Genomic DNA, 25,209 nt, shown 5'->3' with positions numbered 1-25,209 from the left:
TTCATTTTGGCGCACTGTTTTTGCTTTTTATTCTTTTGCTTTTTTGGTATTTGTTTTTATCATTGTAAATGTAATTTTTAATAAAATTACTATTATAATGAAAAACAAACCAACACGTGGGCACGTAATCCTGTCAAAGAATTCCTGTTACAGGGAGAGTTTAAAAGTGATGCATTATGCAAGTTAATAGGGTAACCTCATTTACAAGAAGCAATCAACCACAGTTTCTCAAATTTGCATCTCATAATCTCAATCCATTTGAAAAAAGAGGGGATTTTTTTTTAGCAAGGTAAGTGCATTAACACAGAGGAGCAGGTGTCACCTGCAAAAAGACAAAAATCCCTTGCTTTCAGCAGATTTCTAAAACCAGTAATGTTAAAAAGTAATTAATGTTGCCCGACGAACGACACAGATGAATGATATTCAGTTAATGGAGAGTTTTAATAGCTGAGTTAATTAAAACATGCCGCCTTTTAAATTCACATCTACTTGATAAAACAATGCTGGAAAGCTGAATTAGTTCTGAAAGAGTTGTGCAGTGGGATCAAGAGAACAGGCATTAGAGAATTTTTTTAAAAAAATGTGGTTAAATCTAAATGTTACTCCCTCTACTCAAGGTTGTGCCAGCATGCAATTTAGGAATAAAATCTGGATTGGTTGTGCCTTGATGATCACAGGTAGTCGATTTACGACCACAATTTCTGTTACCAGCTGAAACATTTGTTAAGTGAGTTTTGCCCCATTTTATGACCTTTCTTGCCACAGTTGTTAAGTGAATCACTGCAATTGTTAAGTTAATAACAGGATTGTTAAGTGAATCTGACTTCCATTGACTTTTTTAAAAAAATTTGATTTATATGCTGCCCTTCTCCGGAGACTCAGGGCAGCTTACAGTGTGTTAAGCAATAGCCTTCATGCTTTTGTATATTTATACAAAGTCAGCTTATTGCCGCCACAAACTGGGTCCTCAATTTACCTACCTTAGAAAGGATGGAAGGCTGAGTCAACCTTGAGCCTGGGGAGATTCGAACTTACTTTAATTGCAGACAGCTGGTGTTAAATTACAGTGCTTTAGTCTGCAGAGCTATCCAGACTTTGCTTGTCAGAAGGTTGCAAAAGGGGATCACATGGCCCCAGGACACTGCAACCGTCATAAATATGAGTCAGTTGCCAAGGGTTTGAATCGGGTGAAATGCTCCCGGTTCGGACCGGATCGCCTGATCCGGTAGCAATGGGGGCGGGTTGTTCGGAGAACCAGTAGCAAAAATCCATGCTCCCCCCTCCCCATGCCCAGCTGAGCCGCGCGATCATCAGAGGCTTTTTTTATTTTACTTTTAAAAGCATTTTTTTCTACAACCTCTTCGGCTGAAAAAATGCTTTTAAAAGTAAAAAAAAAAAGCCTCTGATGATCGCGCGGCTCAGCTGGGATCATCAGAGGCTTTTAAAAGCATTTTTTTACAACCTCTTCTGCCGAAGTGTGAAAAACGGTCATAAGTCACTTTTTTTCAGTGCTGTGGTAACTTCGATCACTAAATGAACTGTAAGATGTAAGATGAGGACTAGCTGTATGTGTTACTGGACCTTAGGCGCAAATTCACCGACAAAACCACAAGTTGCAAGAAATGAAGAACAATCAAACGATGTATTTTTATTTATTATTAATTTCGAGGAATAGCATATCTCATACAAATCCCTTTTCTGGTTATCACTTGTTAACGGACTGGGGGGGGTCCTTTTCATTTTTCAGAATTTCTTGGGGAGGGCAATATGGGGATTAAACATTCAGAGCTACTACTGACATAACAGGACTTGTTTTGTAGTCCAAGCAATTTTCAGAGGTTCTTGAAGCAAAAAACCCCAAAACAAAACACCATGGAGTTTATAGACTCAGCTAGGAGAAACTTTCAATGGGTCTGTAGGATTTCAGACTTTAAATCAGCATTGCTAGATAATATCCGCACATTTAAATAAAACCCTACAAAATCATAACTTATATATCTACCTACAATCCCAGCAGGGGTTTTTTCCTCCCCCTCTCGAGGAGAAAACAAAACCAAATAATTCAATAATATAGAGAGCGGAGAAAAAGACGCAGAAAAATACAGACATTTTGGGGAAAATCCACATTACAAAATGTAAGCCCAGTTCCAAACCTCTATTATTCTGGCTCTCCAATGAATGAGTTTTGGAAATAAAAAATTCTATAATAAGCCAGTTTAGAGGCCCCATCGATGAACGACCTTCAAAAGCCGGAGTCCCCGCTTTATTCCAACGGGGGTCTTTCTTTCAAAATTGAACTCGGATTTCCATCCAAAATTTCTCAGGCTCTTTGGAGAAAGTCACGGAATGAAACTGGTTTCATGCCTAATTCAGTTGGCTTTGTAGCGCAGATGTGCCCAGATGACAAAACAGCACAATAATACATTGAAGAGGAAGGGATCGGAATTTCTACATAGTTTAGCTACATTTGCTACCTAGTTTTCTAAGCCTCTGCTTCTCCTAGCGCTATTGCTGAACTTAATATTTTAAACTTCCAAATAATGTCTAGTGTTGAGTTGGCCAACCAGCAGCTAACTCGCAAACTAACAAACAAACAAAAAATCCAGAGCACTTATGTCCCTTTTCATAATAAATAGCTGAACATCTTAGGAACCTCACAACAACACGGTCGTGAGCCATGATCCCCTCAAGGGAAAAATGCAAGAGTTCCTAGATTTTTTTTTTTCTGACAAGAATCACACCAGCGAAAATCTTCCTCAGCTCATGTGGCATCTGAAACAGTCCAGTTGCCCTTGGATAGATCAAAGGGAAGTTCTACTTGGAATCCAGGTGGAGTTCTACTTGGAATCTGATGAGTGGCATTTGCAGGTGGGGATGGGATGAGGAAGGGGGTGGGTGGGAAATCCCATCCAGGGTGCTTCAAAATGATTCACAGTTAAGACTCCGATCTTCAAAAGGCTTTCTTCACTGGGTTCTCTTTGATCAACCGCATGCCACCCACCTGGCCATGTCATCTGACAATCAGTGGGTAGGAGAAAGCTGCCTTGCCTGACTTCATGTCAGCTTGGCTTTCTTCTCAGCATCATGTCCCGACTTGCTCTTCACCAACTATTTAGCTCTCATAACTTAAAAACGCGCCTCTTGGTCGTCAAGAGGAGGAGTGGAGGGATGGGTAAATAAATAAGCGACCTCAGCCATGGCCTTCATCCTAAGAACCCATGTCAAGATCATAGCAGCAACTGTGGAAAGCACCCAGTCACGCCTTAACCTCTTCCCAGAAGCGTGGACCTATAAGAGAAGTCAAACAGAGAAGGAAGACCTTCCATTAGAATATCAAGACGACACTCATGTGAGTTAGCCAATTGCTTGGCCAACGGTAAGTCCTGCATTCATCTGAACTGCCATCAGGGCCAGTCTGCATACTTTAAGAGAAAGATATACAGGTAGTGTGTTTCCCCGAAAATAAGACCGGGTCTTATATTAATTTTTGCTCCAAAAAATGCATTAGGGCTAATTTTCTGGTTAGGTCTTATTTTTGGGGAAATACGGTACTAAATACGCCTATCTGGCTGACAATCTTACCTGGGGCTTATTTTGGGAGTAGGGCTTATATTACGAGCATCCTGAAAAATCACGCTAGGACTTATTTTCTGGGCCTTATTTTCAGGGAAACAGGGTAGTCCTCGACTTATGACCACAGCTGAGCTTGAAATTTCTGTTACTAAGTGAGACATTCTGTTGCTAAGTGAGCCAAAGCTCACTTGACAAATGATCTTTCTTGCCACAGCTGTTAAGTGAGTCAATGTAGTTGTTTGATTAGTAACACGGTTGTTAATCTGGCTTCCCCATTGCCTTTGTTTGTCCAAAGTCGCAAGAGGGGATCACATGACCTTGGGACACGGCAACCGTCATAAATACATACCAGTTGCAAATGTCTGAATTTTGATCATGTGACTTTGGCTGCAATGGTCATAAGTGTGAAAATGGTCATAAGTCACTTTTTTCAGTGCTGTTGTATCTTCGAATGGTCCCTCAATGAATGGTTGTAAGTCGAGGAATACTTGTCTAAAGCAAAATGATACCTATCATTCTTATTCTATAAAGAACCATGGCTCCTATAAACAGCTGTGGCGGCTCAGTGGTTAGAATGCAGTACTGCAAGCTAACTGCCACATGCCAACAGTTCGATCCTGACCGGCTCGAGGTTGACTCAGCTGTCCATCTTGACAAAACTATTACCCAGATTGTTGGGGCAGTATGCTGACCTTTGTAAACCACTTAGAGAGTGCTATAAAGCACTATGAAGTGGTATATAAGTCTAAATCGCTATTATTTGCTATTCGCCATTATTCTCCCAACAGAAAAAAGCATTGGTAGCAAGGAGTTCAAATGCAAGAAGAAATATTCAGCCCGTTTATGGACACTGGAAACCTTCAAGCACTCACCTGAGTGTCTTCCACCTGTCTTTTTCAATGTGATTCTCTGGACCTTCACTTTCATACGAGGCCAAATAAAGTGCTACAACCAGAAGGAAAGACAAGATGAGCATTACAGGCATCTTCTAATTATGTTCCCAGTGGGATAGCAACGCCGTATCTTTTCAAATGCGTGGTCCTCACGTCTTCAGGGGAAATAATTTTCTCATTTCTAATGGGGTTAAAAGCTTGCGTGAACTGGAGCACACGTAATAGCTCATAAGTGAGATTCAAGGTTCTTATGAATATCCTTATTATTCTCATCCGGAAGGAATGGAAGCCATGTTAGCCAGGGGTGGGCTTCAAAAATTTTAGCAAGGGGTTCTCTGCCTGGTTGCTGGGTGGGCATGGCCATGGTGGGTGTGGCCTAGTCGGTCTCCTGCACTGACCGGGGGGGGGGATTTTTGCCCTCCCCGGGCTCCAGAGGCTTTCCTCGAGCCTCCGGGAGAAACGGGCCTATTCTGGCTTTCCCAAACTTCCGGTAGGCCCATTTTTCGCCCTCCCCAAGGCCCTCTGTGCGCCCTGCACTTACCTGCATCTAAACCAGCCCGTTTGGGGACTCCTGTAAGGGGAGGGGTGGGGTGGGCGGGACCAGCCAGGAGTGGGATTTGGGGGTTCTCCAAACTGCACAGAATCTTAGCTAGAGGTTCTCCCGAACCCCTACGAACCCCCAGCAGCCCACTCCTGATTAGCTGCTTCCTCCTTCTCCCTTCAATGCTCTGAAAAACTGTTCCAAAAGCCTGGGAGATGCACCAAAAATGATTTTGGAAGCAATGCTAAGATCTGCAAGACGATGAAGGGGAATTTTTAACCTAGGAAGTTTGGTGTTTTTCTAATGCAAGGACCTGGTGTTGTGTGGTTGTAAACTGCCCAATCAGTTCAAGACAAGGCAAGACTAATCTAATAACAAGAAACAATAGGATGACAGAGTTGGAGGTCTTCTAGTCCAACCTTCTGCTCAAGCAGGAAACCCTAACTCATTTCAGCAAATTGGCTTTCCGATCTCCCAGGGATGGAGCATTTACAACTTCTGGAGGCCAGTTGTTCCCCTGGTTAATTGTTCTAACTGTCAGGAAATTTCTCCTTAGTTCTAGGTTGCTTCTCTCCTTGATTAGTTTCCACCCATTGCTTCCATCTGTGCCACAGCCTGTGGCATTGGAAGTCAGAAGGAAAATAAAAGTAGGCAATTACGTATCACCCTGTGTATCAAAATAGCTGTCATATACAACAGTGGTCCCCAACCCCCGGTCCGCGGACCGGTGCCGGGCCGTGGAGTACCTGGCACCGGGCCGCGCAGCGGCCGGGGGACATAAACGCTGCAGCGCAAAGGCTCCTGGGCCGTGCGCAAAAGCTCCTGGGCCGTGCCCCCACCCCTGCGCGCACTCAGCGGGCCGCGGCGATAAAAAGGTTGGGGACCACTGATATACAACATGTTGAATATGTCTACAGAGATTCTCAGTCCTCCAGGCCATGGTTGTCCCAAAGTGCTTTATTCAAGAGGCAACTGAACTTTCTGGTTTTTCTTTGAAGACATTTCGCTTCTCATCCAAGAAGCTTCTTCGGAGCTGAAGACGTTTCACTCCTCATCCAAGAAGCTTCTTCGGAGCTGAAGAAGTTTCACTCCTCATCCAAGAAGCTTCTTCGGAGCTGAAGACGTTTCACTCCTCATCCAAGAAGCTTCTTCGGAGCTGAAGACGTTTCACTCCTCATCCAAGAAGCTTCTTCGGAGCTGAAGACGTTTCACTCCTCATCCAAGAAGCTTCTTCGGAGCTGAAGACGTTTCACTCCTCATCCAAGAAGCTTCTTCGGAGCTGAAGACGTTTCACTCCTCATCCAAGAAGCTTCTTCAGAGCTGAAGAAGCTTCTTGGATGAGAAGCGAAACGTCTTCAAGGAAAAACCAGAAAGTCCAATTGCCTCTTGAAAAAAAAAAAAACACCTTTGGGACATGCTGAACAATGACAGGTGTTCTTCTCTTACCGTCCTCACTGAAAACTGGAATGGTGAGCAGGTATTGAAGGATTTTCCGGTCCCTCTCAAAAGGACATTCCACTTGCTTCCAGGTCATAAACTCACTCACTTGTTTAGCCAATTCCCAAAACTTCTGCAAGGAACGAACAAAACGGGAAAAGCACATGAGCTAAGCAGGTAAAAGGGATCCATTAAAAACAAGGCAATACGGTTGATTACTCTGCTTCAGAAGGACAGATCACGAAACGGTTGCGATAAAGGAGAGTATTTGCAGCTCAGGGTTGACATGAGGGGTCCTTGCTCTCTGAGCTTGGTTTGTTTTCTTGCAGACATTTCATTATCCACCCTACAGAGCAGGGGTGGGTTCTACTTACCTTGCCCACCGATTTGCAACGGGATCGCGCCGAGTGCGTGAGCGAAGCGAGCATGCACGCCTTGCTTCTGTGCATGCGCAGATTGCTGTTGACGACATCCAGGGCGGTGGGTGGGAACTCCTGCCGGTTTTACTACCGGTTCTTGCGAACCGGTCCGAACCAGGGGCAACTCACCACTGCTACAGAGGTGGTATTCAGCCGGTTTGCACCAATTCGGGCAAACCGGTAGCGGCAGTTGCGGGCCCATTCACCCACCCTGGCTCCAAGTCATGCTATTTAGGCACGTTTTTGAGGGTGGGCGCATGCACAGAAAGCGCATGAACGAACAAAGCTCATGCGCAGAAGGCCAGGCACATGCGCGGACAGCATGCGCACACACAAAGTGAGTGTACACGCGGCGAACCGGTGGTAAAGATAAGTGAAACCCACCCGCTACCCTAGTAACATCACCAATGCTAGAAGGGAGTTGGCTTTGCTCTCAATTTATATTCTAGTGAATTGTTGTGGTGGTGGTGGGTAGTCTTAGAGGTTGTTTGGCTGTTTATTGTTAGTTTGTTTGGCTATGGTACATAGCTAACAATAAACAGCCCATGCAAAAAATTTCCAGGACAATTCCCACCAATAATGACAGGGCAATTCACTAGATTATAAACCGAGAGCAAATCCCACTCCCCTGTTGTGATCCGCCAGCAGCCTGCGGACCTGGCAGCGGAGTCAGACAGTGAGGAGGCTGGGGAGGACAATGGACCAGTCCTGGAGTCAGGGGAAGGCCTGGATGAGGGCTCTGCGTCGGAGGCAGAGATGGGGCCAGGGCCATCTGGGAGCGATGCGTGGACTCCAGAGCCTCCAGAGGCAGATAACAGAGAGGCAGAGGAACAGGAGGAGCCTGTTCCTAGTGCATGCATGCGCAGAGCTGCCAAAAGGCAAGAGCAGCTGAAGAAAAAAGGACAACTTGGGAGTAAGGCCAGGAGATGATTGGCCACTCCCAGAAGGCTTAAAAGAGCAGCAACGAGCCATTGGGTTCTTTGTAGAAAAGCAACATTGATTCCTGTGCTTTTTGTCAGAGTCTCTTGAACTTTGTGGGGTTTTTGCCAAGAAAAGCCTTTGGCAGGTTGCCAAAAACATCAAAGGTTGGTGATAAGGCCGTAGGACTGGTTATGAAGAATTTGGTTTGGACTAAACTGAGAATGAATTAATTCTCAGCTGTTTTAATAAAATAAGTTTGTTCAGGACTGAATTGTATTTAGTAATCACTACGTGGGCCTCGGTCACAACATCCCCTTCCAGTACCGATGACGTTACCTAGTTTGGGTAAACAAACATCGACAAGGAAAACAACCAAGCTCAGAGAGCACCAAGGAGTCCTTATAACCCTTGCCTTTTGTAATTCTGCTCATCCTGTTCCTTCGTGTCTATAAGGATGGACTATTCCTTAATTATTTTATTTTAAATATTTTTTTTTAATATTAAACATAAAAATTCAATGTCTATATAAACAGTGTGTTGTCTGAGTACAGTTTTTAAGAAATAGTAATAATAACAATAATAATATTCATAACATTAATGATAATCACATATTTGCTTATCCATTTTAATAAATCTTCAATGTAGTTAATCATTTCCTTACGCTTTTTTAAGTTTCTAACTTCTGTTTCTGCTGGTTAACCATTGATAAAACAAATCCCATGTTAAAAAGTATTCAGTTTCTTCCTTCTCCTTAATTCTGAATGTTAGTCTATTCATTTCTGCACATTTTAATATTTTTTATCACATTTTCATCTGTAGGGATCGCTTCATTTTCCCGTTGTTGCGCAAACACAATTGTAGCTGCAGTTAACACATGTAAAATTAAATATGTACCGTGTTTCCCTGAAAATAACACCCCGTCTTATATTTTTTTCAACCCTGAAATAAGCGCTTGGCCTTATTATTTTGGGGCATGTGGAGCAAGGCGGGGCTTTTCTTGCCGTCTTACCTGATTTCCAGCTCTCTCTCCCTAACCCTAACCAGAAGAAATGGCAGGGACCAGCTGCGCATGCATTTAAATATTTTTGGGGAGGACTTATTTTCAGGAGAGGTCTTATTTATGGGGAAACACGGTATTCCCTTTATTATACTTTTCTGGTAGAATACCCAACAAAAATATTTCTGGCTTTAGATCAAGGGTGAAATCCAGCAGGTTCTGACAGGTTCTGGAGAAGTAGTAGTGGAAATTTTGAGCAGTTCGGAGAACTGGCAAATACCATCTCTGGCTGGTCCCAGAGTAGGGTGGGAATGGAGATTTTGCAATATTCTTACCCCAGGAGTGGGGAGGGAATGGAGACTTTGCAGTATCCTTCCCCTGCCACGCCCACCAAGCCACACCCACCAAGTCACGCCTACAGTAAAAAAAATTTGGATTTCACCACTGCTTTAGATGTACGTGTTGCTTTACTATTTTTTCCAACCATGTGTGTAGTTTTGTGTATTAAGGACTATTCCTTAATTCTGTGGGTTGGGGAAGAAAAGACCAGTGCTTTGTCAATGAAAACAAGGCATTTTGGACATGCTCAGAGGAGATAGGGCTCTTCAAAAAATCATGGTTGGAAGGGAAGGAAACATGTCAAGAGCCTTGATGTACTGTAACCCGTACAAAGTTCCTGCACCTGCATTCCAAACTCTAGATGAAGCTTTCTGTTCCTGCATTTAATTTGACGAGGTCAAAGTTTGAGAGAAATCTGGTAACCCCGAGCAAGCTTCACTTACTTCAAAATTGACATGGCCATTGGGTAAGCGGTTGACACAGCCCTCGTTGAGGAAGTAAATGTCCTTGATAAGCAAGCTGAAAAATGGGATCACAATCTAAAGGAAGGAAGGGAGAAAAAAAAAAACACAATCCAGATTAGCAATAGACTTGTCACTAGAACAAGAGGGAGGGGGGCGGGAAATCTTCATCTCGTTCGGGACAAATAATGAATGAACTGCATCACGTTTGGGACAGAGGTAGCTGTCCATAAAGCTACATACAACAAGAGAGGCCATCGCTGAAGCTAAACAACAAGGAATTTGAATTGGTGCATATGCTCCCAGTGTACATAAAAGAAAAGACACGAAACTTTTGTAACTTCAGACAGTCACAAAACAAATGTTTGTAAGTCAAAGACTTCCTGTACTTATCTCTTTCTTGGACCATACCTTCTCTCTGCTGCTGTGAGCTGTCAAAGATCTCTGAGTTGCCCCACGGAGGGCTGTGCGGTAATTGTAGAAATTGCTGGAAGGGTCCATTTGATGCTAGAAAAAAAGAGAAGTGGAAATGTAGAGAATTAGAATTTTGTGTCAGAAACCGTAAAATTGCATCAAAATATTGCTTTAGAAGTCCAGCTTTTAATCTGGGGAGACCATTTCCAATACAAAGCAGTCACTGAACAGTTTTAAAGTAAAAGAGTCAAAACAGGTTATGGATAAAAAAAGCTAACCAAATCTGGGGAGGAAAAAAATCAGATGAAGCAAATAATCGTAAAATTTCATTTCTATCTGAAAGTGCCGATGATCAAAATTATTTGAAAGTGGCAACGGATGAATCAGTAAATACAAGGATCCATTTTCAAAAATCAAAATCCAGTATGGTATCTTCCTGAAAAGTATTGGGACTAGAACAGAATAACAGAGTTGGAAGGGACCTTGGAGGTCTTCTAGTCCAACCCCCTGCTTAGGCAGGAAACCCTGTACCATTTCAGACAAATGGTTATCCAATCTCTTTTTTAAAACTTCCAGTGTTGGAGCATTCACAACTTCTGGAGGCAATTAATTCCACTGATTAATTGTTCTAACTGTCAGGAAATTTCTCCTTAGTGCTGAGTTGCTTCTCTCCTTGATTAGTTTCCACCCATTGCTTCTTGTTCTACCCTCAGGTGCTTTGGAGAATAGCTTGACTCTCTCTTCTTTGTGGCAGCCCCTGAAATATTGGAAGATTGCTATCATGTCACCCCTGCTCTTTCTTTTCATTCTAAGGATTCCCAACCTAAGTTCATGCAGGCTGGGAATTCTGGGTTTTGCAGTCTCAATATATCGAGCCATAGCATCTCACGTAGCATTCCACTTAACAGTATATCCGGCTAAGAAAATGCACTCAGGATATTTATTCGGTTTTCCCTTTTAACAGAACTAATATCGGAGACAATAAATTCATTGCGGAATCATAAAGAAGTTGCAGCAACCACAACAACTCAGTATTTCTGTACAACTGGATAACTGAAGAAGCTTCTTGGATGAGAAGTGAAAAGTCTTCAAGGAAAAACAAAGTCCAGTTGCCTTTTTGAAAGCACTTTTGGGACAACCATGACCTGGATGACCGACAATCTCCATAGATAATCGGATAGCAACGATTCAGATTAAAAGGTCAGACTTACCTCCAGAATGTCAAACTTGGCAGTCTTGACTTTTGACCAAGTTTTCTTTAATCTGGAGACAGGAGTCATATTCATTCCAGCTTTTATTTCAAAGTGTAGAGAGAAAGAGAAGATCAGAGATAAGAGTTAAAACACACACAGCCATATTTTGAGGCCAATTTTTCCCAAAATGAGGAAAAAAAACTAACCAACCACTAAGATATCTACTTTTTTCCAAATGTCTTTATTTTTATCCAATTACAACAAATGATCCCAAAATATACCATTTCAAAATGGTATAACATTTCTATAGACAGCATGTTAGAAAGTTATATTCCTTTCTAGACTCATGATTCATAAGCATTTTGGGCATAGATTTCTAGCTATCAACTCCTTTAATAGAAATCTGTTTCAAGAGAAATTTGTGGTGGATTTTCTTGGCTTTCCTACCAAAGGACATGTATATAGTAAGCTATGAAAAATGTTTCACAAGTCCTATTTACACGAGACTTAAGTAAACTCATCTTGAAGCCAAAGCCTTAAAACATGGCAGCCATTTTTAATGCAGGCCATGCATTATCAGCTTCTGTGAGGGATCCTGGCTGGGTTTTCCATCTTCGCAAAGATTCATCAATGAAGTAAAAACTAAGCTGGGCAAGGGACATGTTTTGGGCCCGAAATGTCACTATGGGGAAGATGAGAAAGAAGAGACAAAGAGGCAGATCAAGAGTTCCTTTCTCTACTCTATTACTTTTCATAATGTTAAGGCAGTTTTTCTCAACCTTTGCAGTCTGAAGATGTATGGACTTCAACTCCCAGAATTCCCCAGTCAGCATAGGGAGTTGAAGTCTACACGTCTTCAAATTGCCACGGTTGTGAAACACTGGTGAGATAAAGGTTCCGCTCGCACATTTGTGCTAGTCGTTCCCGACTCTAGGGGGCGGTGCTCATCTCTGTTTCAAAGCCGAAGAGCCAGCGCTGTCCGAAGACGTCTCCGTGGTTATGTGGCCGGCATGACTAAATGCCAAAGGCGCACGGAATGCTGTTACCTTCCCTCCAAAGGTGGTCCCTATTTTTCTACTTGCATTTTTTACGTGTTTTCGAACTGCTAGGTTGGCAGAAGCTGGGACAAGTAACGGGAGCTCATCCCGTTACGCAGCGCTAAGGATTTGAACCGCTGAACTGCCAACCTTTCGATCGACAAGCTCAGCTGTCTTAGCCACTGAGCCACCGTGTCTCTCCAAGAAACACCGATTTAAGACTTAAAATTCCTAGAAATCCCAGGAATCCTAACAAATGTGAAGGCTTCCAGGTTATCCAACATGATCCAGAAGCTTTGGGGGCAGAATTGGATGAAGGAGAAACATCTAAGCATTTTTTTCCAAAGCAAAACATAAAGGAAAGGGATAGAAAGCATTCTTATTTATACTCACAAATAATAGCCATTAAAGAGTTAAAGTTGCCAATGTTGAAACACTCTCGAGCGACGTCAATGAAGTATTCTATCATTCTTGCTCTGTGTTTCTTCTTTATAGGCTGCGAGAGAGCAAAACACAACATTGGGATTTAGCTGAGAACTTGTCCAAATGGGAAGAAGGAACTCTTCTGAGCTTTTTAGAGCACTGATTTTTAACTTTTAAAGAAAGAGTTACATTTCAGGCTGGAGTCAAAAGTAAAGGTTTCCCTGCCTAGTCGTGTCCGACTCTCAGGGCATGATGTTCAACTCTGTTTCTTGGCTGAGGGAGCCAGCATTGTCCGAAGACAATTTCCGTGGTCATGTGGCCACCATGGCCATATGCCAAAGGCACACAGAACACTGTTATCTTCCAACCAAAGTGGTACCTATTTATCTACTCGCATTTGCATGCTTTCAAACTCCTAGATAGGCAGGAGCTGGAGCAAGAACGGGAGCTCACCCTGTCGCACAGCACTCGGGTCTCAAACCTGAGCTGTCAGCTTTCCAAAAACACACCCACCTGCACATATTCCTTGCGTGGAGTAAGCAGGGACATCAGAGGAACATTCAAGTAAAGTTGAACATTCGAGTTTTACTTCTGTACCATACAATCTTGTGCATAGAATATAGCTCCCAGCTGGCTTCTGTGTGTTGTAGCCGGCCAGCGGCCAGTAAGGAGGTTGGGGAGGAACTTGGGCCAGTCTTGGGGGCTGGGGAAAGCTCGGACGAGGGCTCTGCGTCGGAGGCAGAGAGGGAGATAGACAGCAGTGAGGCAGAGGAACAGCTGGAGCCCATTCCCAGTGTGTGCATGCACAGAGCTGCCAGAAGACAAGAACAACTCAGAAAGCAGGGTCGACTCGGGAGTAGAGCCACACCTTGGAGGTGATTGGTCCCTCCCATAGGAAATAAAAGAGTGAACAGGGAGTGGGCTTTTGCAGGAAACAATTCGTTCATTCCGTGACTCTGAGAGACTCTGTGCCAAGTTTGGCCTTGTACTGCAGTTAGAAACAAGTTACGTGGCAGTTTGCCAAACGAGATAAGGTGTGTAGAAAAACTGTTTGGACAAACCTTGCTGACTGTGAATAAACATAATTCACAGTCGTGTAAATAGAAGAGGTTTTGCCAGTAATTCCTGCCTCCTGCTTGTTAAGGGAGCCTAGGTCAGAACGCCGTGGTCTGATCAAAGCGGAAGGAAGGAAGTGCACCACGTACAGAAGGAAGACCAATGAACAGTTTTGCTTACCATACAGATTTCTGTGGCAACCAAATAACTCAGTCTATTGAACCATTCCACGTAAGCTTCCAGATTCCGAGACTTCTTCCGATCTCCATAAGAACTCTGAGAAGGAAACAAAAACCAGGCATTCACATCTCACAAATTTAAAGAATTGGTAGCATCTGGCCAAGCCAATTTGGGCTCAGAAATGAAATATGGCTGATTACTGATTAATGCAGGTAGTCCTCGATTTATGACAATTGAGCCCAAAATTTATGTTGCTAAGTGAGACATTTATTAAGTGAGTTTTACCCCATTTTACAACTTTTCTGGTTCGCGTTGGTTAAGGGGATCACTGCAGCCATTAAATGAATAGCACAGTTGTTAAATGAATCTGATTTCCCCGTTGACTATGATTGTCAGAAGGTTGCAAAAGGGGATTGCATGACCTTGGGATATTGTAATCATCATAAATGTGAGTCTAAGGTTGCCAAGTGTCCAAATGTAAATCACGTGACCATGGGGATGCTGCAACTGTCATAAATGTGAAAAATGGTCATAAGTCACTGCCGTTGTAACTTTGAATGATCACTAAAGGAACTGTTGTAAGTCAAGGACTTCCTTTAGTGATAGGACAAACCATTAGCAGATCCCAGGGTCATCGGTCATTTGGGAAGTTGAAATAACATGTCAGAAAGGGGCAATCATAAATCACCCTATGGCGGGGATGGCGAATCTATGGCACCTCTCTGTGGGCACGCGAGCCGTCACTCAGCTCAGCTCCACCGCGCATTCGTGCACGCCTCCCGCCAGCCAGCTGATTTTCGGGATGCACGGGGGAGGGGCACCTGTGGAAGATGCGTGTATGTGCACGGGGGGGGTCGTGCACGCATGCGCGGGGGACGCCAGGGAAGTGCGGTGGTGGTGTAGTGTGCCCCCTCAGGGCCCGTTTTTGGGCCCAGGAGGCTGCAGGGAGGCCTGCTCGGCCCAAAACGGGGCATGGGGGGAGCAATGCGCCCCCCCACAGCCCATTTTTGGGCCCAGGAGGCTGCAGGGAGGCCTGCTAAGCCAAAAACGGGGGGCAGGGGGTCACATGCGCATGCATGGGGGGACATGGGGGGGTTGCGTGGGCATGTGCAGGGGGGCACATTGCATTATGGGTGCCGGTACACATGTGTTCTGTCGGTGTGCGTGCGCACTCTTTCAGCACACAACGAGAAAAAAGGTTAGTTATCACTGCCCTATAGTATTGCAAATCATAATAATATAAAATACCACAACAAAGAAGTAGCATCAATCAGAAGATCCAGTAATCCAACATGTAACATCCAGTTAAGCAGGTTAACATTGGAGATCAGAGACACATTTACTGGGCAAATATTTTAATGCCAATTTACCTGTATGCACTTTCTGTATTTTATAATATACAAACCAACATCATTTTTCATTGAAATCCATACTTAACTTCCACAAAAGTTCATGATTTGGGGAGAAACTTTTGCAAAACTGTGTGCACTAAGACACACCTATGTACATATGAAATTTTTACCACAGTTTATCATTGTTCCTGCTATTCACCTTTTCATTGTCCAGGGTGTCCTTCTGTACAAACGCTTGGACAAATTCTTGTGGTCCAATGTAACTAAGTCTCTCCTGAAAGAAAGAAAAATTCCATTCATGGTCAACGTTCATCCTTACAGAAGTAAAAGTGAAGGAGTCTCTACGGATTTTACTCCGCTAGTCTTTGCTGAACATAGAGGGCGATGCTCATCTCTTTTTCAAGGCCAGTGAGCCAGCGCTGTCCAAAGACATTTCCGTAGTCATGCGATTTCACGGAGTGCTGTTACCTTCCCACCAAAGTGGTACCTATTTATCTACTTGCATCTGCATGCTTTCGAACCACATTTGGCAGGAGCTGAGGCAAGGATGGGAGCTCACCCCGTCGCATAGCGCTCAGGTCTCAAACCCCAGGCTGCCAGCTTTCCAGCTAACAAGCCAAGCGTCTTAACTACTGAGCCACTGCGCCTCCCTTTGTAGAAGACCACAGAGAAAAATGATCAAGGAAGAGTCAAATACACAGTGAGGGAATACACTTACTAGCTCTATGTGAGTGAGCTGCTGGGCTAACATGTAAGGATCGCTGCAGACGGTGATGATATCTCGTTGGATGGCCTGGGGTTTGGTTTTTAATACCGTCAGCCTATCGGTTGAAGTAGCATTGATTTTTGCAAGAACTTCCTCGTATTGGTTAAGAGAGGCCAGCTTACGAATGAGGCTCTGGATGACTTGCTGCACATTTTTTCGATAGGCCTGAAAAGAGATGGAAAGAGAAATAATGAAAAGGGATCATCGTTTTTTGTGAATACCTGAAATGCTTTCTGTTGGCGGAGCTTCCACATAACAGCATGCCAGAAGATGTCTTCCGATCATGAAGTCACGTTTTACTTGTACCCTCCCTTTATTTTTTATTGATTAATTTTAATATTACGTATTATATTACAAATAATTCAAGGTGGCAAACATGTCCAGCACGCTTCCTCTTTCAATTTTCCCCACAGCAACAATCCTGTGAGGTGAATTGGGCTGAGAGAGGAAGAGGTTGTCCCAAAGTCACTCAGGTGGCTTTCGTGGCTAAGGCGGGACTTGAACTCACGGTCTCCTGGTGATTGTCTCAAAGTCACCCAGCTGGCTTTCATGGCTAGGGTGGGACTTGAACTCATGGTCTCCTGTTTTCTAGCCTAGTGGCTTAACTACTAGACCAGGGGTCTGCAACCTTAAATACTCAAAGAGTCATTTGGGCCCGTTTCCCACAGAAAGGAAAACACTGGGCACCACAAAGCCTGGGTGGGCGTGGCCAACTCGATGTCACTCACTTCCACCAGTCACATGACCCCCCCTAGCCACGCCTACCCAGCTGGTCATTAGGGCAGCGAACCCATTGTTAAAAAACACTAGGAACCACAAAATCCTTTTGACATCTCTCTCTCTCCTCTCCCTCCCTCTCTCTCTCTGTATCTCTCTATGTCTCTCTCTCTCTCTCCCCCTCTCTCTGTATCTCCCTGCCCTGGCCGCTTCTCCATCTCCTACTGTCGCCCTTACCTTCTCAGGCCAGGCGAGGAGTGACTGGGAGGGGAGGGCGAGGGGTGGGGCTAGCCAGTGATGGGATCTCCTGACAGGGAGCCACAGCAGAGGGCCCAAAGAGCCACATGCGGCTCTGGAGCTGCAGGTTGCTGACCTCTGTACTAGACCAAACTGGCTCTCTGTTGCTTTACCACCAAAGAGAATTGGAAACCACAATCTTTTGAAGATTTCTAAACACCAACAATCACGATTTCTAGTTGAATCTAAACCCAGAATTCTGTTTTAACTTTTGTTTTTACTCTTTCTCCAATTTTTTTATGCACTGTGGCTTTCTTTTTCTTATTACTCTTCTTGGAATTATTAGATGAAATACCAAAAAAAGTAACCAAAAACGGTGAGCTACGTACGTATACTTTGACTTAGCTTGATTAGCAAACAACTGTTAAATCAAACCCTTTTTTAAAACATGATGTTTTCTTATTTTCTCAAGACAGTGCTATAGGCATTACTTTATTCATATAGAAAGGGGTGGAAAACGAAGGCTGGGATGTCATAATGGAGATAAAAATCAACTGGAGCACTTTTCCAATTTGTGGGCAGAAGTGCCACATTTCCTGTTCTGTAGACACAACCAGTGCCTTAGATCAGCGCCACTGCAACTTCAAACAGTCACTAACCAAAGGGTTGTAAGTCAAGGACTACCTGTATTATGCTTTGAAGCTCACTGTGCAGAAGACAAGTTCATGCAAGTAGAGCTTTCTGATGAATACAATTATTTAAAAAGGGGAAGCAAAGAATTAGGCAGGTACTAGAGGAAGCTAAAATGGAGATCCAGGATTAAATTTACTTCTGACTCATCTGCACTGCCTCTTTGAACTATGAAAAGCATGGTTTTGTAAGCCTATCCCTTAAAAAGAAAAGGAAAGAAAGAAAAGGAAAAAAGGAAAAAGGAAAAGAAAGAAAAAGAAAAGAAAGAGGAAAGAAAAAGAAAGAAGAAAAGAAAAGAAAAGAAAGAAAAGGAAAAAAGGAAAGAAAAGAAAAGAGGAAAGAAAAAGAAAGAAAAAAGAAAAGAAAAAGAAAAGAAGAAAAGAAAGAAAAAGAAAAGAAGAAAAGAAAAGAAAGAAAAGGAAAAAAGGAAAGGATAGAAAAAGAAAAGAAAAAGAAAAGAAAAAAGGAAAGAAAAAGAAAAGAAAAAGAAAAGAAAAAGAAAAAGAAAAGAAGAAAAGAGAAGAAAAGAAAAGAAAAAGTGGGGATGGAAATTAAAGCGACAGGAAAAAAAAAATGAAACGATTCCAATTAAGTTGTCCACCATAGGCCCTTCCAGTAAAAACCACAGCTTTAATTTTCTTTCTTTTTCTAGCTTAACCTCTTCCTTCAACAGACTTTGCTTGTGGCTATGTGACCACATCGTTTGCGCAAGCTGAGTTTCCAACACAACTGACTTGCCAGCATTTTTGAGGCTATGATGTAACTTTAACAAGAAAGCCATAAAAACCGACTTCCAATCTGGAGGATAACCTCTCATTTACATCCATGCTGTGTGAGAGAGAACGGATATTGACAACCATCCCGTGCGCTCCCACAGAGCTGGCCTCCTCAGGGTGCCGTCGGCCAAACAATGTCGACTGGCGGCCCCCCAGGGAGAGCACATTCTCTGTCGGAGCGCCGACCCTCTGGAATGATTTGCCCACCGAGCTCAGGATAGCCCCGGACCTCCTCTCCTTTCGCCGCGACCTGAAGACGTGGCTCTTCCGTCAAATAAATTGACCTGCTAGGGGTTGCACAAACTGTAATAATTTTAAATATGGTTTTTAAGGGTTTTTTAACTTATTTTGTTATTTTGCGATTTGTACTATTGAGTGTTGTTGTAAGCCGCCCTGAGTCCTTCGGGAGAATGGCGGCATATAAATCGCAAAAATAAATAAATAAAATATTTATACTGTATATATGTCAAGTCCTTTTATATTTTTATGCTTAAATCAAAACTCACATTTGATTAAAGGTTGGGCTCAAGCTGTGAAAAGACAATAAAAGGCGAATGAAGGACCTTGATGAATTGGGAGACCATAACGAGGGTTGTCTTTCACGCTAGGCCAGGGGTCGGCAACCTTAACATTCAAGAAGCACAAAGGTCCTAACCGGAAGCCCCCGTTCAATTCCGGAGCCAACCAGAAGTCTGGTTCCCCCATCATAGTCTCCTCCTAGCACGGCATCCTTTTACCTCTGCCTATCCTAACCGAAATCCCTATCAATTGTGGAGTTGACCAGCAACAGGGAGCCACAGCAGAGGGATGAAAGAGCCACATGCGGCTCCAGAGCCACAGGTTGCTGACCCCTGTCTAGTTACCTCAACAACAGCCAGGCATGGTGAAATCTCAGACATCTGCAGACTGCTAAAAATGCCGGCAGATGGACTGAGGGGGCAAAAATGAAGATGCTTCTGGGCTATGATAACTCTAGTCAAAAAACATTAAAGTAGAATTCCGGTAGTCTCATTTTATTACTTTTCTTGCCACATTTGCCAAGTGAATCACTGTGGTTGTTGTTAGTAATATGGCTGTTAAGTGAATAGAAATAGAAATAGCGCTTAGACTTATATACCGCTTTACAGTGCTTCACAGCAGTGGTGAAATTCAAATTTTTTTACTACCGGTTCTGTGGGCATAGTTTGGTGTGGCTTGGTGGGCGTGGCAGGGGAAGGATACTGCAAAATCCCCATTCCCACTCCACTCTGGGGCCAGCCAGAGGTGGTATTTGCCGATTCTCCGAACTAATCAAAATTTCCGCTACCGATTCTCTGAACTACTCAAAATTTCCGCTACCGGTTCTCCAGAACCTGTCAGAACCTGCTGGATTTCATCCCTGCTTCACAGCCCTCTCTAAGCGGTTTACAGAGTCAGCCTCTTGCCCCCAACAATCTAGCTCCTCATTTTACCGACCTCGGAAGAATGGAAGGCTGAGTCAACCTTGAACCTGGTGGGATTTCAACTGCCAAATTGCAGGCAGCCAGCAGGCAGCAGTACTGCACTCTAACCACTGCACCACCAAGGCTCATGTCCAGTGGTGAAATCCAAATTTTTTTACTACCGGTTCTGTGGGTGTGGCTTGGTGGGTGTGGCTTGGTGGGCATTCCCACCCCACTCCAGGGGACGGATAGTGCAAAATCTCTATTCCCACCCCACTTCTGGGGCCAGCCAGAGGTGGCATTTGCTGGTTCTCCGAACTACTCAAAATTTCTGCTACCAGTTCTCCAGAACCTGTCAGAACCTGCTGGATTTCACCCCTGCTCATGTCTGGTTTCCCCATTGACTTTGTCAGAAGGTCACAAAAAGGGATTACATGATCCCGGGACACTGGAACCGTCATAAATGTGAGCCAGTTTCCTAGCCTCTGAATTTTGATCTCATGACCATGGGGATGCTGCATTGGTCATGTGAAAAATGATCATGTCACTTTTTTGAGTGCCTTTGTAACTTTGAACAGTCACTAAATGAACTGTTGTTAAGTCGAGGACTATCTGTATTCAGTTCCTGGATTTAAAAAATCGAAAGGATAAACCTATGGGGGTTCTATTCTTAGAAGCCTAACACTCCTTGTCCTGCTCTGCAATGCAGTGCGATAAATACAAGGTCACAATTTACTTTTCCAAAGGAAACTGCTAGCCAGCATCACAAATAATTTATGGCGCTCTTGAATTCTATTACAATATTGACTTTTCCATTTCTTTTTTTTTTTTTGCAAATCTCTTCTTCAGTATGCAAACACAGAAGCACTTATTTAAAATTGCATATGGATTGTCCATGGACAAAACAACCCTTTTCAAGGTGGCTTGAAAGTTTAAATAAAACAATAAAAATCTTTCATAACTGTAACTGAAAGACAATTCATAGGGTTAAAAAGCCAAATCAAGTATAAACTTTCAGGTAGCGTTTCCCAATCTTGGGCACATTTTAGGATGTGTGAATTTCAACTCCCAGGATTCCACTGTGTGCTGGTTGGGGAATTCTGGGAGTTGAAGTCCACACATTTTAAAGTTGCAAAGGTTGAGAAATACTGCCTTAAGGTCAAACATTTATTAAAACAACTGCCACTATACTTGGAATACTGCATCCAGTTTTGGTTGCCACGATGTAAAAAAGATGTGGAGACTCTAGAAAGAGTGCAGAGAAGAGCAACCAAGATGATTAGGGGACTGGAGGCTAAAACATATAAAGAACGGTTGCAGGCTAGTCTAGTGAAGAGAAGGACCAGGGGAGACATGATAGCAATGTTCCAATATCTCAGGGGTTGCCACAAAGAAGAGGGAGTCAAGCTATTCTCCAAAGCACCTGAGGACAGGACAAGAAGCCATGGGTGGAAACTAATCAAGGAGAGAAGCAACTTAGAACTAAGGAGAAATTTCCTGACAGTGAGAACAATTAATCAGTGGAACAACTTGCCTCCAGAAGTTGTGAATTCTCCAACACTGGAAGTTTTTAAGAAGATGTTGGATAACCATTTGTCTGAAATGATATAGGGTTTCCTGCCTAAGCAGGGGGTTGGACTAGAAGACCTCCAAGGTCCCTTCCAATTCTGTTATTCTATTCTACACAGTTCCACAACACATTCACTGACAATAAATATGTCTCCAGGTCACTTATGGATGGAAGAGCTCTAACATGACAATTTATCTTCTTCTATCCTCCTTAAATTCTTTGAGCAGCAGGCCTTTCTGTCCATCAAACATGGTAATATGGGGCTGGACAGAAAATAGACCCTCGTTGTTCTTTCTTTGTACGGTGTTTGATTGGCCAACTACACAACTGACTTCCCTTCCGTAACAATCCCATGAGACTCTGTGTAAATGTTGATGAACTTATGAGATGTCATATGGTGACATCTTTTAAGATGTTGGGTGGGAAAGCTGATATGATCAGTTGGCCAATCAGGAAACCAGGAGTTCTAGTCCTGCTTTAGGCATGAAAGCCGGTTGGGTGACTTTGGGCCAATCACCAGGGGACTGTGAGTTCTAGTCTCGCCTTAGGCACGAAAGCCAGCAAGGTGACTTTGGGCCAGTCACTCTCCTTCAACCCAGCTCACCTCACAGGGTTGTTGGTGTGAGGAAAATAAAAGCAAAAAGAAGTATTATGTATGTTCACCACCTTGAGTTATTTGTAAAAAATAATTAAAGGCAAGATAAATAAAAACCATAAAAAAAATTAAATAAAATAAAATAATAAAATAAAAATAAAATAATAAAATAAAAATAAAATAATAAAATAAAAAAAATAATAAAATAATAATAATAATAAAATAAAATAAAATAAAATAAAATAAAATAAAATAAAATAAAATAAAATAAAATAAAATAAAAATAAATTCTGAGAATTGAAGGCCAATATATCTGGAAGATATTAGCACTGAGAAAAGTTGCCTTTAACTGTCATCCTTAAAAAAATACTTATGTGCTTTCCTAGCGTAGAGTAACCTGTGGGCAATTTCCTTGTGATTATGAAATATTGCAGCTGCTCTTGCCTCCAGGATTTCTCAGGACAGTTCGGCAGTCCTCAACAACAGTTATTTATTAATCTGTCTTTCTTTGTATAACACCACAAGCAGACAATGACTCATAGTGGTTTCCAACAATTGAAACAACATAAAGCATCAAATTCAAAACAATAAAAGAGTTACACAATGATTGAACAAGCTCAATATAGTGGCGTGCGATGAAAACTAGAAAAATAGTGACTAACCACTCAATCACCATAATCTTAGTTGCGAAAGGCTCAAGCCTTATAGAATGATGCCAAGGACAGTAATAACTGAATCTCTAGGACCACGGTGTCCCACCTTGGCCACTTTAAGACTTCAACTCCCAGAATTCCTCAGGCAGACATGCTGGCTAGGGAATTCTGGGAGTTGAGGTCCAAAGATCTTAAAGACTTGCCCATTTGTTGGTTGCGAAGTCGTGTCCGACCCATCGCGACCCCATGGACAACGTTCCTCCAGGCCTTCCTGTCTTCTACCATCCTCTGGAATCCATTTACGCTCATGCTGACTGCTTCAGTGACTCCATCCAGCCACCTCGTTCTCTGCCGTCCCCTTCTTCTTTTGCCCTCCATCGTTCCCAGCATTAGGCTCTTCTCCAGTGAGTCCTTCCTTCTCATTAGGAGGCCAAAGTATTTGAGTTTCATCTTCAGGATCTGGCCTTCTAAAGAGCAGCCAGGGTTGATCTCCTCTAGGACTGACCGGTTAGATCTTTACAGCATCGGACTTTCCTTTCACCACCAGATGCATCCACAGCTGAGCGTCCTTTCGGCTTTGGCCCAGTCACTTCACTCTTTCTGGCGCTACTAGTACTAGCCCTCTGCTCTTCTCCAGTAGCATATTGGACACCTTCCAACCTGAGGGGCTCATCAAGCCGATAGGATACCCCTATTCTATGGGAAGGCTAGTCAAGCAAGGTGGGGGCCTCTGTGTAAAAGAATGTCCCTTCACGGGAGCCGTGCGATATATCCAACGGGGATAAATCCACACATCCATGTGGGAATATCCTGGGATTCCATATTATCTCTATGCAATCTATCTATTCAAATCAGTTTTCTCTGCAGAAAAGTGAATATAGATATTTATCGTATTATTACATTTTGGAGTAAGCAGCTTTATGCAAGAGTAAGAAGTTAAAAGAAGCAAGTTTTAACTTGCTTGAGAAAAGGAATGGAAGCTAAATCTGATTTACCATCCCCAGAATGGACCTGAGATGGAATAAATTCTCTCTGATGTAACTGCTTATATTATATCCGCTCTGACAGAGTTCAGAGAGACTAACAAAATCGGAACACCAAACATTATGCAAAATCATTTTGAATAAATGAGAATGACGGATCCAAAGGAAGCATCCATGTTTCCTCCTTGTGGACTTCTGCAAATTTCTATGAATTATCACTAATTATAAATTGGTTGAACTGGATATTGCATTCCCTGAATATAGTAATCTACCTTTTATTACGACCTATCAAGGCTGAAGTGTAACAGTTTTTCTGCCCTTTCGCGTGGTCGTTTCCACTTGTACAGAAATTGTAACTGAAGACCCCTGAAATTCTACTTCTATATATATTCTGCAAATACAACAGAATTAATCATTCCTTAGATAGTCCTCGACTTACAACCATTCGTTCAGTGACCATTTGACCTTACAACAGCACTGAAAAAAAGTGACTTATGACCGTTTTTCACATGTACAACCAACTGAAGCATCCCCCATTTTGGTCACACAATCAAAATTCAGACGCTTGGCCTCTGATTCATATTTATGATGGTCGCATTGTCCTGGGGTCACGTGCTCACTTGTTGCAACCTTCTGACAAGAAAAATCGATGGGGAATCCAGATTCACAACCGGGTTACTAACTTAACAACTGCAGTGATTCACTTAACAACTGCGGGGAGAAAGGTCGTAAAATGGAGCAAACACGCTTAACGACTTAGCAGTCGTTAGCTTAGTTGTTAGTTAAGTCGTTAACTTAGCTTAATGATTTAACACACTTAGCAGTGGAAATTTGGGACCCAACTCAGGTCGTAAGTCGAGGACTACCTGTATATTCCATTCCACACATATAACTATTACTGTAAATGCCAGAGTGGGCCTGGTTGAAGCCATCTTGGAGGCTTCAGGGTTGCCAAATAACAGAAGTTGGGGGGATAATAGTTAGATGGGGGTTTGTAGCCAAAACAATAAAGTTTTCCTGGGGGAACCAAGGACATTCTCACAGGTGGCTGGCCAAAGGAGGAGGATGGTAACCAGGCAACCGGCCAGCAACTGGATTGGACAATGTGATCAGTGACCTGGAGGAAGGAGAGGGAGGGGGAAAACTAGGTTCTATCATATCTCAAGACCTAAAATGGACACCCAACATCAAAAACGTCACCAAAAAGCACAACAAAGAATGTTCTTTCTGCGCCAACTCAGAAAACTCAAACTGCTCCAAAGAGCTGCTGATTCAATTCTACAGAGGAATTTTTGGGTCTGTCATCTGCACCTCTATAACTGTCTGGTTTGGTCCTGCAATCCAACAAGACAGACACAGACTTCAGAGGATCATTAGAACTGCAGAAAAAAAACAATTGCTATCAACCTGCCTTCTGTTGAGGACCTGTATACTGCACGAGTCAAAAAGAGGGCTGTGAAAATATTTAAAGACCCCTCGCATCCTGGATATAAATTGTTTCAATTCCTACCCTCAAAACGACGCTATAGAGCACTGCACACCAGAACAATTAGACACAAGAATGG

At 43.0% G+C, this 25,209-nt stretch overlaps 1 protein-coding gene across 1 annotated transcript in view; it reads right to left on the bottom strand.

Moving 5' to 3' along the window:
• Positions 1–1,685: 1,685 nt before the first annotated feature.
• The window catches only part of RASGEF1B (RasGEF domain family member 1B), a 60,440-nt gene continuing 36,916 nt past the window's right edge, over positions 1,686–25,209 (bottom strand). Inside the window, exons 5-14 of the mRNA XM_070948205.1 lie at positions 15,955–16,167; positions 15,436–15,510; positions 13,885–13,980; positions 12,619–12,721; positions 11,207–11,286; positions 9,993–10,088; positions 9,564–9,659; positions 6,454–6,577; positions 4,446–4,518; positions 1,686–3,288 (exon numbers count right to left, since the gene is read on the bottom strand). Coding sequence (XP_070804306.1) covers positions 3,264–3,288; positions 4,446–4,518; positions 6,454–6,577; positions 9,564–9,659; positions 9,993–10,088; positions 11,207–11,286; positions 12,619–12,721; positions 13,885–13,980; positions 15,436–15,510; positions 15,955–16,167 — 981 coding nt within the window. The 3' untranslated portion in view covers positions 1,686–3,263. The remainder of the gene's footprint in view (positions 3,289–4,445; positions 4,519–6,453; positions 6,578–9,563; positions 9,660–9,992; positions 10,089–11,206; positions 11,287–12,618; positions 12,722–13,884; positions 13,981–15,435; positions 15,511–15,954; positions 16,168–25,209) is intronic.

This window comes from Pituophis catenifer, unplaced genomic scaffold, assembly GCF_029215685.1.
Source record: "Pituophis catenifer annectens isolate HBS135680 unplaced genomic scaffold, rPitCat1.0.hap2 SCAF_8, whole genome shotgun sequence".
NCBI classification, from domain to species: domain Eukaryota; kingdom Metazoa; phylum Chordata; class Lepidosauria; order Squamata; family Colubridae; genus Pituophis; species Pituophis catenifer.
This window is presented reverse-complemented; position numbering and strand designations above follow the sequence as displayed.